General features: G+C 38.5%; 1 protein-coding gene across 2 annotated transcripts in view; it reads right to left on the minus strand.

Annotated features, from left to right (window-relative positions):
* The window catches only part of LOC112157282 (sodium/potassium/calcium exchanger 3), a 58,879-nt gene that overhangs the window by 12,075 nt on the left and 30,277 nt on the right, over nt 1-16,527 (minus strand). For both annotated transcript variants that reach the window (XM_024289950.2, XM_024289947.2), the window contains 4 exons: nt 5,902-5,978; nt 2,895-2,969; nt 1,046-1,130; nt 740-843 (listed from right to left, as the gene is read on the minus strand). In XM_024289950.2, the coding sequence (XP_024145718.1) occupies nt 740-843; nt 1,046-1,130; nt 2,895-2,969; nt 5,902-5,978 (341 nt within the window). The remainder of the gene's footprint in view (nt 1-739; nt 844-1,045; nt 1,131-2,894; nt 2,970-5,901; nt 5,979-16,527) is intronic.

Genomic DNA, 16,527 nt, shown 5'->3' on the forward strand with positions numbered 1-16,527 from the left:
AGTTACATTTTCATAATTTTTTTTGTCATAAAGTTGTGAAATATTGCAGGCAATCAAACCTTTGACAGCTCTCTGTGTGTAAAAAAAGTAAACTGCATCCACTGCTGTCTAGGATAAATATCCTATAAAAAATAGGACGTACTTCACACCGAAAACTAATTTCTTCAGCATCTTTATATTCCAAGTAGCCCTTAAAACTAAAATCTCACCAGGTAAATGCTGAGACAAGCAAGCATGGTAGCAGCAGTTGCCAATCCCACAACAGTCATTCCCTTCATTAATAGTGACTTGATTCTATCAAAGCCCTAAACCTTGAACAGGTTCAAAATGATGATGCTCTGAAGAAAGGTCATTAATCTAGGATAATGACCTCACTGGTGAGGTGAGCGCCCTCCTACACAGCTGCTACTGTAAACACCAGGTCAGGGTCAGAGGTCACAGCTCTGCTCAGCAAAGCTGCCCTCCATGTGTCACCAAGCTGCAGAGGAACATTCCGCTGAAGCCAGCAAACCCTTTTCTCTGTGCTCTTTATCTCGGTGTGGTTACATAATCGCCGATGAAGGCCTGCATCTCTGTTTGAACTGCAGCGCATTTATTTTTTTCAGAGCTCATCCTCGTTCTCAGATCGTCTCTGTGACACGTTGGGAATCCCCTGAGAGCCTCTGCTCTGAGCGGGGTTTTGCGGAGATGCATCATTTAGACTCCAGCAGTGGAGGGGGGATCTGGTGGAGCTTCATACCTGACCGGCAAAGAAGCCGCAGACGCCAATGATGCAGAGGATGTTGAAGACCGCCGAGCCAACGATTGTCCCGACCCCCACGTCCCCTTTGGTGATGAACACGCCTGCAGCACAAAAGAATTCATAGTTTTAAACACTTTATTTATCTGCACGTCATTGTACATTTCTCTCATTCTCCTGTTTTAGGAAAAAGGATAAAGACATGCTTGAGTTCTGATCCAGAATCAATGGTCACATGACCTCGAGTTGGTTCCACTTTGTGAAGCATTAAAGTCCCACAAACAGCAGAAGGTGAAACTCTGTTACCTATCACCGAAGTGAAGAGCTCCGGGGCCGAGCTGCCGGCGGCCATGAAGGTGGCGCCCGCCACATCCTCGCTGAGATCCAGACGCTGAGATACCAGAAAAAGCAGGTTCAAACCCAAACACAGCAGCAGGACTTTACCAACAGTAAACTGAAGACAAACTAAAAAAAAATAGAAACCTGTAGCATTTTAATTATAATGGTGTTTAGTGCTGCCACAAACAATTATTTTAATAGTCGACTAATCACCAATTATTTTTTCAGATTAGTCGACTAATCGGGTCATGTGCAAACTGGATGTAAACCACATCTTAACTATTATTAGCTTTAAACTAACTAAAAACTAGATATATAGCATCACCTGTAACAATGCTAGTGTGAATGCTGTAAGCTGAATTTGGCCACTAAAGATGCTAGTGCTGACAGCTGAAGATGCTAAATTTGAAAGCTAAAATCACTGAAGCTGATAACTGAAAATGCTGAAGCTGATAGCCAGCTAAAATATTAGTTAAACTCCATATTAGCCTAAAAAACCTTAATAAATGCCAAAATAGTCAAAAAAGCTATCAGAATGCCACTATAACTTTCAACTTTATATATGTATCCTTCAGATTTAGGCTGAATCCGAATTGCTACTCTACTCCTCTGGTTCCTCCCTACTGCTCCCATTGTAGGGACATTTGAAGCTCTATTGGTGTCTGAAAGGGTTTTTTTTTTTTTTTTTTTTTTTAGGGAGGAGCCATAGTGAGTTCAGACTGGCTATCCCTCCACCAGTGGGGCGATCTGTGTCACTGTGGCGCAGAAGAGGAACCCATTTCTTTACGTGGGTGTGCTCTGAAGCACAGAAGTTTACATTTAAATGTAAGTAGCTTATAGCGATTTTATGTATTCTCCAAATGCTGTCAGCTACATGCTAATATAGATGACAGGCAACTATTGATGACGTCATCAAGTGGTAGTAATGTCCAAATTTGAAAAAGCCATGGGAGGTAGGGAAGCAATTTGGATTCAGCTTTAGTGTTCCGATTAACTTGTAGTTTTGTTTTCTATGCTTTTTTACGTTCTTGAACCATTTAACATTTAAATAACCTGATATTTTGACACATTTCTAACCTTTGGCAACCTTCAGCTTATTCAATTTTTTCTGCTGTCTTACCCCAAATAATTACAAATAAATAAAATATAAAAATATTTACCAGCTGGCATTTTTAGCAAAAAACAATATTATGCATTTGTCTTATTTAGCTACTTAATTTTTAAGAATAAATGTCAAACTGCTGGATCAAATTTTATACTCACAAAGCAAACAAAAAACAACTAGAATTAAATTAATGAGCCCGTCATTCACGTACCATTTAATCCAGAACTCTTAATTTAGCATCACTTTGAATAGAAAAAAAACTTTGAAAAGTATATATTTTAAATATTTGTAAATAAATTCAGGCATGAAAAGGTTAAATAGAAAAATGAAATTAAGCGTTTTCCATTTCACTGATAAAAATCTTACACAATACCATTAAATTGGAAAAGACTGTTAGCAAACTTTGAGGTTATGCAATTTCTTGCAGTTAAAAAAACTTGATTTTCCTGATTCTGATCATTTTTTTAATCATCTGTTCCAAAAAGTGAAGCAGTTATAAGAAATCTTGTGTAATAGATGCTTGATTTGATTGAAAGTCACCAAAAATTAGGTAAAATGGTTTTGATAGAGCACTTTTTAGTTTTGAGAAAAACTCAAAAAAAAAAAAAAAAATCCATCTGCAGAGGTTCTGGGTTTTAGTGTTTGAACACAGACAGACCAGAGGTGTGCTGAGGGTGCTGAAGGAGGGAGGAGACACTCAGGGTTTTTTACCTCACAGATCTTCTCCAGGGAGGGGACGAAGTAGTCATCGCAGACGAGGGCCAGAGCGCAGAACATGTAGAAGGTCTGTGAGGAGACGAGCAGAGACGGAGTGAAGTGACTCATCCTCCTGATGTTACAGAGACGTCCAGCTGTTTGCTACAACGGCGAGCAGGTGACGCCGTTTACAGCCTTTGGAATATTTTCCACCCCATTCTGCGTGTCACGAATGCCTCTGCTGCCTTTTCACTGCAGCTCATTGATGCGTCTTTTACTATGAATGATTCAGCAGTGAGTCTAATGGCTGATGGCTGCAGAGTCATAGATCTGATCTAATGCAAATTCAGCGGCGTACATTAACGGATGCAGCATTAAAAATGGATGCGCGGCCTGTGGGCTCACACTATTTACATTTTTAAACAGGGAAGTTAGTTTTTACTTTTACAGCACAGTGGCATTAAAGCCACTCTGGGGGGAGTTTGTTCACACGGCTTCTGTTTCTGCTGAAGCGACCTGGAAGGAGAGCGACACAACGTTCAGCGCAGCAAAACAACTCGTACGTTCATAAATAACGCAAAGAAACGCTGCAGGAAATCCGCCTTTCATTTGATGTTTTTCTAACTTTCTCTGTTTGTTTTTATTTAAATCAGAACAGTATCAATCATTGCGTTTGACTTCAAATCCTCCATCATGTCTGCTGCAGCCGTGATGTTTCATGAATAAATAAAAAAAATAACCTAAGATATGAGTAGAAGAAAGATGAATGAATGGATTTATTGCTTTACAAACTAAAATGATGCAAATACAAAACTAAAATGAAAAGACTAACAACCAAATAGTAACACATTGTGGTGTAGAAGCCCTTTGCCTGCCCCCCGACTGAAGTTCAAGTCACTTCTGGAAACCAATTGAGAAAAGTCTTACTATTCACAAAAATTCTCAGGTTTGAATTGCAAATATCCTCATTCGTGAGGGTAAAACTCCGTAGCAACCATTGAATTAGTTTCATATCCAGAGCTCAAAAGTATGTGTATGAATTTTTGTTTGTCTGTGTTGGAGTATTTTTTTCATTTCCATAGCAACCAATGTTTTTTAAGTCAATTTTGTTGTAATTCCATTCATGTTACTAAATCCAGGCATGAATTCTGTGAATGGACATAGTTTTTAGTGTGGGACTCGACAACACTTATTTGGAACTTGATTTTGACTGTAATGTTATTAAAACCATTTTATTAGGCCTAAACTTAACCATTAGTCTTGAAGGTGCACAATCTTCATGAACAAAAATGGATGGATTTCACCTAAATATTGATTGGGAAATCAGATCAATATATGTTTAGCCTTTGCTGAAATGGAACTGGACTCATTGAAGTGAAGGGAACACATTCTTTTTCCTTCTTCATGGAGACGTTACTGAAATGTCCATGGTGGGAAATTAAACATTTAAGAAGGACATGAAGCTGACACACTGCCATATAGCATTGTAAAAACTTCCCCTTAGAAATATAATGCACTAAAGTAATTGTACATTTTTTATAATGCCTAAAATTAATAATATAAAGAGTGTTTTTTTTTTTAATTATTCAGTTTTTCTTCAGTTTTTGTACTTTTGCAATAAAATTAAAGGGAATTGTGAGGTCTACAATGTCCGGGTAGGAGATGTGAGACGAAGAAAACAGGAGAGTTCCATTTCTTCAACTCAAACTCATTTCAGGGGTCAGACACTTTTCTGCTTCTCCGCTGAGAATCTCATTTCTCGGCTCTCTGAAAGCAGCGAGTAGAAGTCCATCAACAGTAAAGTGAGAAGTGCAGCTGGAGAATCGTCTGTTCAAGAGGGAAGTTCTGGATGTTGATCAGCATGAAAGTAGCTGCGTTTCCGTTAACTATTAAAGTTTGCAAAATGGATTTGCAAGGATAAATTTGCCAAATGGAAACATGTTAATTTAGAAAAGATTTGCATCTATCGAAAAAATGTTTTTGTGCTTGGAGGAGGTGTTTTTTTTAAGGCATATTACACAAAACAACAATAGAAACACTTGTTTTTAAATTAAATGTGTCACGTGACCAACAACCAGATACCACGCCATAGGGGGTCCCACAGCATCACAGCTCATCAGAAGTTGAGCGTGTCCTGCAGAATTGTTGGACCCTCAGCTCCTCTGTAAAATCACTAACCAAGGTTTCCCAAAAATCACTCCCGCTCCCACATAGCTCGCCGCTCCATGGCCTGAATAAGATGCCAACATCTCCTTTGATAGATGATCATGAGTACTAGTGCCAATGCAGAAATTTGAAAAAATCTGCTGTAAATCAAAGTATTCTTCACATCCATCAGCGTGTTTTTGAACGACTTACTGCAAGTTGGTTTGTGTTTATTTGCATACTAATGATTAAATAGAAATAGTGTAATTGCGGAATTGTGTTTCTTTGACATTTCTAGAACTCTGTTGCACATATGAGTAATAGTGATAGAGGAGGATCATAGAGGAGAACTGAACCCTAAACTCAAATCATTGAAAATATAAGGACAGCAGGTAAATTCACAGCAAACACACTTCAGGGATTGCTATGATGTCACTTAGCCACCAGATTCCTCTATTCTTTGATGCTGTTTGTTGGATTAAAGTTCCACTCCAAGAATCCTTTCTTCTCAGGGGTTTTTTTATTTATGATTACGTTGTTTTCTAGGACATAGTTACTGCAGAGCGGAAGGAGTTCATTCGAAATTTGCCTCTGAGTTGTGGGCGTGACTGCTTTAAAGCTGCTTTTCTCTGCATCAGAATTTGCTAGATTTACTTTAGGTAGGTAGAAGAGCGTGCAGTATTTTGCAATAAAGTCTCTAAAGCGATAAAAAATACTGTATTAGAAAATCAAATGGTTACTAAGGACCGTGATGCTAATGTCTGCACAGCCTCTCTTTGACTTGTGGTCTTCGTTTCCCACCTGTTGTCTTGGAGGTGTAACAGGCGCCTTAATCCCATCATGAACAGGTGTATGAGCCAGGTGAACGTGAACTTACACACAGGACATGCAGGGCCACGGCTCCCTCCGTCCGCTCTTCATGCGTGAACAGGTCTGTGGGGAACTCGTGCAGAGCTGCAAGACACAAAGAAGAAAGCAGTTTAGGCCTGGACAATAAATCCAAAATGTGTTTTTGTTGCCACATCAGCCTGTGTATGTCGCAAGAATGTGGACCGTAACAATGATTACATTAAATGTTTAACATTTTTATGGCAACTTGAAGTTTTTAAAGAATCAAATCGAGTCCTTTATGCATTTGACCAATCAGCCCAAGACATGAACAGAACACAAAATATACACAGAGACACACTCATCCTAACCGCAAAAACTTCTATATTGTGATCAGAATGTTTTTTTCGATTACAATTGATTTTTTTTTTTCTTTTCATTCTTTCTGGCACTTTGAGCAAAAAGTTAGCCCCCTCCGTGAAAAGACATCAAAAATTTGCAAACACCCAGTGGTGAAAACAAATTTTGGGCATAGTAAATGAACCCAAGACGAAGACATTACAGCGAGCGAAACCATAAAAAAAATGAATGGGCCAGTTCCTCTGCACATTCTTCCGCCCATTTAACAAAAGAGATCAGGAAACTCCTACTTGTGTTTTTGGTTTTGTAGATATAAATCTCTTTAGAACCAATCCAACCTTTAGAAACTCTTGGAGAGCTTAGAGAACTTCAGCAAACGTTCACCACAGCGGCCTCACTGGTGGTTAGTCGGCCTTGAAAGTGGGTCACACCAACGACTAAAATGGTACCTCGATGCTGAACATGAAGCATCAAAGGTCGGCTGCTGATGCCGAGTTATGGGGGGGGGGCAGGTTCAACCACCAATAAGCTTCAACGTGACTGCAGCTCACTGCCTCCTCGGGGGCGGGGTCAAATATGGAAAGGAAATTTCCCACTCAGGTTGGGGGTGGGACTTGAACCGTCATTCAGTTGGGACTTTTTAAAATGTTAACGACTTATAATGTAAAAACACAAAGTAGTTATCATTTGAAGCAACTTTTTAAATTTATCATAATTCAGTTTTTAGAAACAATAATAAAATAAGATTTTTTGCTATTAAGGGAATTTTCACAGTTATTGCAGAGTTAAGAGAGCTTTACAATTATTTTTTACATTTGTTCCCTAATCAGAACACCTGGTTCTTGGTCTTCCTGGACTTTAAACTCTCAACTCTACATATTGTATGTTTTTAACCTTTTTGGCAAATCCCATGAGGGGTCGCCACAGCAAAGCAGCTTTCATAGTTGAGCAGTAGTGTGAAAAGTCTTGCCCATATAGTATGCAATATAGTCATATATTTTATTTATATTAGACTTTTTAACTTTTACACTTACTGCTCTCATGTTTAAGCCTTGTACTCTGTTGGACTGTTGTGCAATACATTTCACTACATGTAGTACTGCTATGTATGTATAAGTGTTTATTAAATTTTGCTTTTTTTTTGGAAATAATTTGAATTAGGCAATTAATATGACTGTTTAGATCCATTTCTTTTGTATTTCTTAGAGCAGTAGTCATTCACTCATGCGATTTTCACAGGAAATGCTATTTATGCATCTTGGTTTTGATTAAAAAAAAAAAAAGTTTTCCTTTTATTCCATAAAGCAAACATTTCAAGGCTGCAGCAGATAATGTCTCCAACTTTTTGTGCATTTTTTTTAAGACCCACTCCAATAAAATTGTGTTTTTTTAATTTTCTTGTGACATTTTTCTGATGGATGAGACATATATATGAATTTCAGTTTAAAACTGCATTTCTGAGTATTTAATTATTCAAATCGTTGTGAACTAGGAGCAAACAGAAATAATCTGTTCTAAAAAGCTTTTAGCTGTGACAAAGAAACTGGAACGGGCGGGCCAAAGTCTCACTGCTCCATTCTGATCCATCAACTTGCATCAAATAGATCCATTAACGTCTTGATTTTCCCTGTCTGAGCAAGAATCTGGCTCAAACCAGTATGGCTGGTTAGCTTTGATATTGCTCATCATTTGTGTCACACTGGTAATGTTAGCTTGAGGTTGTGAATGGCTGTAAGCTAATGGAAGTGAGTATAAACAAAGAGATCATGGGAAATGAGATGTGGCTCCACAACTCAACAATGAATTTCTAATGAACTATATCCTAGAAAACAACACAGGTTTTTTTGATTTTGCCTAAAAATGCCAGATTCATAATTAAAAGACGGCCAGGAAACAGATTAAAAAATGATCGGATAAGGAGTTTAATGAAAGCAAATAATTAACTTCACTATTATAACAAGTTTATATTTGATTTTTTGTTTTTAATCTTTTATACTTTTTAGATTACCAAAGTGGACTCATTTGAAAAGATGAACTCAATTTTACCTTTTTTTTATTAAACTTTTGGTCTTCATTCCAGACATTTTGGGGAACTTTTAAAATCTATAAAAATGATCTGCTAATCAGCACAAATGAAGGAATAACAACAGTGCATTGTGAAGACCACTCAGTCTTTTCTGAACATTTTGTACTGACATTTAAACAGCCAGTGCTTTAAGTATGAAGGGTTGTAATGATTCCAGTTGACCACCAGATGTCACTGTTCTCTGTGATTGTTTACGTAATAATAAGATAATTCGGAAAAAGTAGAAATTCTTGAAATGCTGCCAATATATCAATTTAAAAAATCTATATATTTGTTACATCATTTCGCTTCTTTCTTCTTTTTAGATGTGATGCGAAACTTCTGGCGGTACACATTGCTAGCATGCTAGCTACAATGCTAACAGAAGTTGAGCTCAAAAGAATATTAGATAAATTTGTTATTTAACATAAATGTTCACACAAAAGTTACGAAATGTTACTGTGTACATAATTACTAACATAAGCAAGCCACAGCGCCCCTAAATAATATTTATAATACTGCTATCATGCTAATTACGTAGGTGTGGCTTGCCTAAGCTTTAGCTAACTAATGAGGAAATTAATTTTGAAGTAAAAAATGAAAATTTGTAGAAACATTTTCCAGTCCAGAAAAAGATAGTATTGGTGCTATGAACCATCACCTTGAATCAAAATTTTTATTCAAATCATTTAAAGTTCCTGTAATGCCAAGCCTGTCCATAACTGCTCATGCTGCGAGGGGTTGCGGGTGACACCCCTGGGGGGCGTCACAGTCTGAAAAACAAACAGAGTGGATTGGAGCAACAGCATTTAGGTTATGCCTGGCCTTAAATCAAGAACAGGAGGAGGGCGTTATATGCATAAGGAGTGGTTGGGCACTTCATCATTCCACCTCTGTGTTATTTCAGTCCTCCTTCTCAACATGCAGCGCAGAAAAAAAAAGAATAGTTCACCAGTTTCCCACTGTTTTCTCCCACTCCTTCCCTGTTTTGTACTCTGCTGACCTATTTGCATGAACAGTATCTCGCTGCGTGTGAGTGGCTGCTCTGTGTTCCACCGTAATAACTTTATAAGTCAAACACAATGCAGAACAGGCTGTAAAAAGCCACAAGGAACACAGAGCGGCAGAGCAGTCTGCCATCTCTCAGCGACAGCTGGATGTGTTTAATATTTACTGTTAGCAGCCAGTGTGAGCTCGCCTAGATCCGTGCAGCCAAAATGCCAGGCTGGTGTGTGAGCGGAAAGCAGATCTTATGACAGGAGCAGAAGAATACAACAAGAACGTGGAAAAACGTCCCCGGAGACGCAGATGGATCATAAAACATCAGAACAAAATCCCTTAAAGTCCTGAAATAAAAACACAACTTTTAATTATGTTTCCAGCGAGCATGAAGTCCGGTGTCCCAGCAGAGGTAATAACTGCGAGGAGACGTGATGCAGAGCCACGCAGTCCCACAACAAACCCACTGAACCTTCGTGTAAACAACACTGGCAGGTTCCACTTCACAGCACCGAGTTGCCTCTAAAGCTCAATCACAAACACATGCCTGCACAAGTACACAAACACTGTGTGTTAAACTGAGCTTTTGTTTGCCGTTCAAGGCTGCCTTTCTGTCTGTTTTCTGACTAAGAAACTCACCAATAAATTTAGTTTTATCTCACCTCTGAGTCTGATCCAGTTTCCTTCCTGTTTACTCCTCAAACTCACTTCAACAGAAGGTTTTTGGTGACGGATGTAGACAGATGGTGGATGAATCTTCAAAATGTGTTTATTGAGGAAGATTTGAGAAGTTATAAAGAGCCAGATTAAGGTTTTTTTTCTGAGTCTTCACAGATCTCACTGGGAGAAGCAACCTATAGGGTTGTAATTGCAGATGAACGACCACATCGACATAAATTTCATTTTATGCAAACAGCTGCGTACAGTGAGGCAAATAAGTATTTGAACACCCTGTGATTTTGCAAGTTTTCCCACTCAGAAATAATGGAGGGATCTGAGATTTTCATTTTAGGTGCATGTTCACTGTGAGAGACAATCCAAAAACAAATCTGTGAATCACATTGTATGATTTTTTTTTTATAATTTATTTGTTTGCTACTACTAAAAATAGGTACTTAAACACTCGTCTACCAGCAGAATTCTGACCCTCAAAGTCATGTTAGTCCACCTTAAAAACTCCACCTTCACTCCACTTATTATCATCAATTAGAAGCACCTGTTTAAGGATCGTTAGCTGCACAAAGACACCTGTCCACCCCGTACAATCAGGAGGACTCCAACTACTAACATAGTCAAGACCAAAGAGCTGTCCAAAGACACCACAGACAACACTGTAAACCTCAACAAGACTAAAAAGGGCTACAGGGAATTGGCAAGCAGCTTGGGGAAAAAAGATCCACTGTTGGAGCAATTTTGCTTCTTCCCACTCCTTTCCAAGCAATCAATCAAACTCTAGTAGACTTTAGTTAATAATTACATTTAATCACGAAAAATGAATGAACCAAATGCACTTTTTATTTTCGAGTTGCAGAGCGTTCAAATTTGACAAATATAGTTATTTGGTTCAGAACATGATATATATCGTTATCGCCTAATACATCGAGATATAGAAAATTTCATATCGCTCTTTAAATAGGAGAGGTGACCAAATCGGATATTTATTATTGGAATTGGGCATTCCAAGTTTCTCAGCCACAACTTTGTAAAAAGGTTCAGAGTCGTGTCTTTATGAACATCAATGGATGTTATGTTGGTTTAAACCAAAAACACAAGGACAAAAGTACATTTAAAACCAGAGCAAATTAACAAAACACAAAAGGGGTTCCCCAGGGTTTCATTCTGGGACATCTACCTTTGTAATTTTACCGTTTCAGAAAAGGTGGAAGGAGAATCATTCAGTTCCACCACAGTTTGCTATCTGGATGATTGGATGAATGATGAAACTGACTAACACACTAGGGGAATAAATATAAAAATACAGACTTTGACAGTCATGTCATAGTACAGACAGTATTGAATGTATTGATCAATCAATTCTTCTGTCCTAAACTATGGCCGTGAGCTGTAGGGGTGAAGGTCAGGACAAAATTAGTTTCCTTCCCACAGAGAGTCTGAGTTCAAACCCCAACTGAAACCCACTGGTGGAGGTTGTATAAGAACCACGACTTCTCCACATCCAGAAGAGCCAGCAGAGGCAGTCTGAACATCTGGAGACACCTTTCTAGTGAGGTGATATGACCATGTTCAGTAGAAAGACCCTGGACATGCTAAAAGTACTGCATCTTCCAGCATGGGCTGGGAACACCATGGTGTTTCCCCCCAAAAGCTGGAAAATCGGGAAGGACGTCTGGATAATTTCTTAAGACTTATGTCCTTGTGGCTCAAATCCTGAATAAGAAGCAGAACGTTGATGCATACACGAGAAACACACATTTTGTGGACCTAAGCAAATTGTACTTTGCAGATGGTTCAGTCATTGAAGACTATTTTCCTCCAGTCCTTGAGACAAATTATAAGACCTTCTGTGCATAAAATCTAATGACTTTTAATTTGGGAAGAAATGTGAAAAACTTGGCTTTTAGCCTTCACAAAATGGCAAACAAGTTCAATATTTAGGTTCAGTGAAGATAGTAACGATGGGCTTGCAAACATCTTAGATCTGCCACGTCAATGTCAGCCTGTCAGGCGTCTTGGCCCATTGCCGGCAAAACTCCATGGCAACAGAGAGTCGTCGAAGCTGAGAGAAGAGGAAACCAACAACGCAAACAACCTGGCTCCCTGAATGAGTCCTGTTTCGTCACCTGTCCATGAGGATGAATCAAACATGAAGCGGCTGTAAGAGGGGTCACCGGCATGAACCCTGAACATCTGCTGATGCTTTGCTCCGAGAAAAAAAAAAAAAAAAAAAATCACACACACAGAGGCAAAGATGCAGAAAAAAACAAGGTTTTCTGAATCATGCCGATTTCCTTCACAATCAGCCTCCGTCCATGAATCCATCAGCATCATTCAGCTGCTCTCCTGCTGGAACTGACACCACTCTCACTTTGCAGGCGGTTTGAGGTGGAGCCACAAAGGGTCACCAAAGACAGGCTTTGAATGGACACGCAGGAGGATTTCCTGCTGTAGTTTCTTCTCTTTAGAGACACAACTTGAGCAGCTTGTCTAAGAAATATTCTAAAAATTAAAAAAAAAAAAAAAACAACAAAGTCCAGCTGTCACATCAAAAAGCCTGATAACTGTTAAGTTTACAGACTTTGGAGTCATTTCACTGATGGGTCAGTCCAAATTCTTAGAATGGTTTATTATGATAGTATAGGATACATTTTAAAAAAAACTGATGAAGAGAAGATGTCTTATTTGAAAGGAAGCTTTAAAATAACAACAGTTTAAGATAAATACAAGTGAATTTTACATGTCAAACTGGAGAGCATGCAGTCAATAACATTAAAATGGAAATTCTCATTTTGCATTTGTTGTTGCTATTATGTCTAGGATCTGATGAGCAAAGAACAGAAGATTTTTTATTCTATAAATACTGTATTTTCCGCACTATAATTGACATTTTACTGAGATATGTGCAGTCAAAAAGAGGACTGTTTTAAATATATTTAATTTTGTTCATAGTCCTTGTATGTGGGAACCAAGCTCTTTTAGCGTAAAAAGCCGTTTTTTTGGTTTGGGCAACCAAGATTTGGGCACATTCCCTCAGAGGTCGCCACAGTAAATCAGCTTTCAATTATTCGCATAGGTGATATGCCAGAGAATTTTACAACAGATGTCCTTCCTCACACAAACCAATATTTTATACAGGCAGGATACCAGCACAGGGCGACCCAGACTTGGACCCCCTTGTGGCTACATAGGTTGGCAATAACTTGAAGGGCCAAGGAACCACACTGGATTCAGCTCATCACAAACCTAGTTTACCTTACTCTAGGCCAGGGGTTTGCAACCTCGTGGTTCCTTTATCTCTCCATGGTGGCTCTCTGGCTGAAGAAAATAAAATAGTAATTTTCAAAAAAAATTAGAGTTTAGCCTCTATTTTAGCAGCATGCTAACATTTTTTTTTTGCTAGTTTGTTTTCTACTGGGGGTTTTATGCTAATTTAGAGTTTAGCTTCTATTTTAAAACAACAGGCTTTTGACTAACTAGTTTACTGAAAAATTTTATGATGATTTGGAGTTTAGCAAATATTTTAGCAAAACGCTGATGTTCTCAGCTAATTTGTTATCTACTTAAGTTTTTGGGGGGTAAATTTGAATTTAGCTTCTATTTTAGCACCATGCTAACATTATTGACTAATTTAGTTTACTGAGGAATTTTAGGCTATTTTGGAGTCCAGCTAGTAATTAAGCAACAATCTAGCTTTTTTGGCTAATTTGGCCTCTAATGAGTTTTTTATGCTAATTTGAAGTTTAGCTAATATGCTAACATGTTTGGCTAATTTTTTCTCTTCTGGGGTTTGTAGGCTAATTTAGAGTTTAGCTTTTTGTTTAGCAACATGCTAACATTTTTGGTTGATTTAATTTACTGAGGAATCTTGTGCTAATTTGGAGTTCACCTTTTAATTTGTTAACGAGCTACATCTTTCGCTAATTTGGCCTATACTAATGGTAAAAGGTAAAAACATTTTTAAAAAATTTCAAATTTTGAGACACGCAAGTTTCTTTTTATATTTTCGCTTTTGTTCAGGCTAAAAATATTTCAAATATTTCAAATTTTAAAAAAAAATAAACAAAAAACAAAAATAAGGTCATGAATACAAATCCAAATTTCTTAAAGGCTAAAGTAAGACTATACAACTCCTTCTAGGTTTTGATCAGTGGAAAATGAGCCCAAATGGCTATTTTACTGTTAAAGGTTGCTCTAGGCAACCCGAAATGTTAAAACCACAAATATTGCTGCCTGATCATCGTAAGGCAAAGAAAAAAAGAGAACCTAGCATTTAATGAACACTACAGTACATATATTCACTCCCCTATATATAGAGGTTCAACTGTTCCGTTTACTGTGGCTTTGGTTTTACATTGTACTAAACTGGCATTGAAATCAGATTTCAAAGGAAAGGAGGCATCTATCTAAAGGTCCTGGTCTATAGCAACCATAATGTTTTTTGCATATTTGTGGTTGAGAAGTAAGTTCACCAATTTTAAATGTCCTACATCAAACTAAATGTCCAAATTTTCCTTAGCAACCAATGTTTTTCTGACCTTATCTTGGTAAAGTCAAACCAATGTCAAACTCTTTGTAGTACTTCATAAAAGTTTATAGACAAAAGTTGAAATGTGGCGAGATGTCAAACTTTGACAAGTTTTCATTTGCCCATCGTAGGTTCAGGTCATAGTCAAAGCATCTACAGTCTGTAGCAGTTGCTGCTCCACAAACTAGAGAAATGTTATATGAAGTAGAGATGCCTTTTTCAAATGCATTCATCCCCCCGAAACTGCAATACTTTCTATGGAAATGAATAGGAAATCAAAGTTCTGCCTTTAAACTTTCCTAAATCTCCAGCATTAAGTGCTGCTGTTGGGTATTGAAGAAGTGGCTACCCCCTGTGTGGGCGGTCAACACCATTCGATGCAGCTTACAGCATTTATCTGTGTTGTTTTCTGTTGTCTAAAGACTGCTCACGATGCACAGGCACAGAAATCACACACACAAATTGCACATTTTAACATTTCTGAAGAGTGAAGCCTGGTGGAGAATATCTTTAAGGTAATCCTCACAACGCATTTCTCATAAAATATGTAAATGTGCAGCTGATTAATTGAGTTTGTTGATGTGAGAATATGTCCGGCATTAATAGGGTCACCTCTGCGAGAAACTATCTAGCAGAGAGAAAACGGTGCATAAAGAGAATGGGTACACGTGCACGAGCCGGTATTCTGGCCTGGAACGCTCTTTCACACGTGTACAGTACAAACCCCAGCGGATAGCCACTCTCTGCATCTTTACCTAACAAACCTGACCACCTCCATCTTTCATGTTTATTTATACTCTGCGTGGAACAGGGCTGGAAAAGGTGGAGAAGTGCATTACTGCCTCTCGGGAGTTCCTGCAACCTCTGCCGTTAAACGGGAAAACACGGCGGACAGGAGGCATCCCATCAACACTTTCTGCCCCGCGCATTCATCTCCCTGATCTGCTGCTTTCAGGCGCAGGAACCGCAGACTGCTTCGAATTTTACTGCAAGGCTGATTTTTGAGCGGAGTGAAAATAATTTGCACTTTTTAGTGACACGGAATACTGAAGAAAAGAGAATCAAACATTCAGACATCAGGGGGTTATCTTTTGTAAAAGTAAACACGCAGTCTCTGCGGGGAGAAGCTCTGACCTCTAATGGTTCTCCCCAAAAAAGTTCTGCCCACCCACGGCTTCCTTCCTTACCCAGGATGACAGCAAAGCCCTGGAGTTGGAGGATGCGAGTGTTACATAACGCTCTGAGAGAAGATGCAGCAGAAAGTGGAAGGCAGCAGTCAGGGATCCAGAGTGAAAAATTCAGCCATGATGTAATACTTCCACGAGGTTACCATGGGAACCAGCAGGCACCTCTGCCTGGGTTTGGCATTGGGGGTAATATGAGAAGGACTGATATGGGGTGGTTTGTCGGAGTTTGTCTTTGGAGGTCAGGCTTGTGGATGGATGAGCTGTTCTGCTGGAGAAGCTCAGAGGAAGCCTCTCCATCATGGTTTACAGCTGCTTTGCTGCTGCACACTATGGAGGAGTGGAAGGGGACGGATCTCTGATCTATAAAGGTGGTCTCAGTCAAAGTGATGGTCCATAACAAGGAGTAGAAATGTTCATATTTATGCGCTAGAGTCCCGAAGTTTACTTGACTTGTTAGGACATTCTCTACTATGGTTTTCTGAATAATTGTTCTTATCTTGTGCTAATATACTAGATTCCTCCAATGTGTCATGAATCTAAATAAGCTTCACCCACCGGTCATTTCTGTAGATACCAGAGCTGGGTTAATAAAAATGGATTAATTAGTTTGAATCGAACTAAGGTTAATAGATCAATACAAGTAAAGATTGATCTAATACATAATGTTAAAGTCCGGTAGCTTGATGCTAACATATAATAGGATTTCCAATACGACGGTTAGTGCTAATACTTAGCCGACCTAAACATACATTGCTGACTAAATGAACATCTTCATAAACTCACAGACATAAATTTTCCAAACTCTTTTAAGGAAATATTTTTTTAAATTTACCATTTGTGGTCTAATGTAACATTTTTTGC

The sequence above is a fragment of the Oryzias melastigma genome, linkage group LG1 (assembly GCF_002922805.2).
Source record: "Oryzias melastigma strain HK-1 linkage group LG1, ASM292280v2, whole genome shotgun sequence".
NCBI lineage: Eukaryota > Metazoa > Chordata > Actinopteri > Beloniformes > Adrianichthyidae > Oryzias > Oryzias melastigma.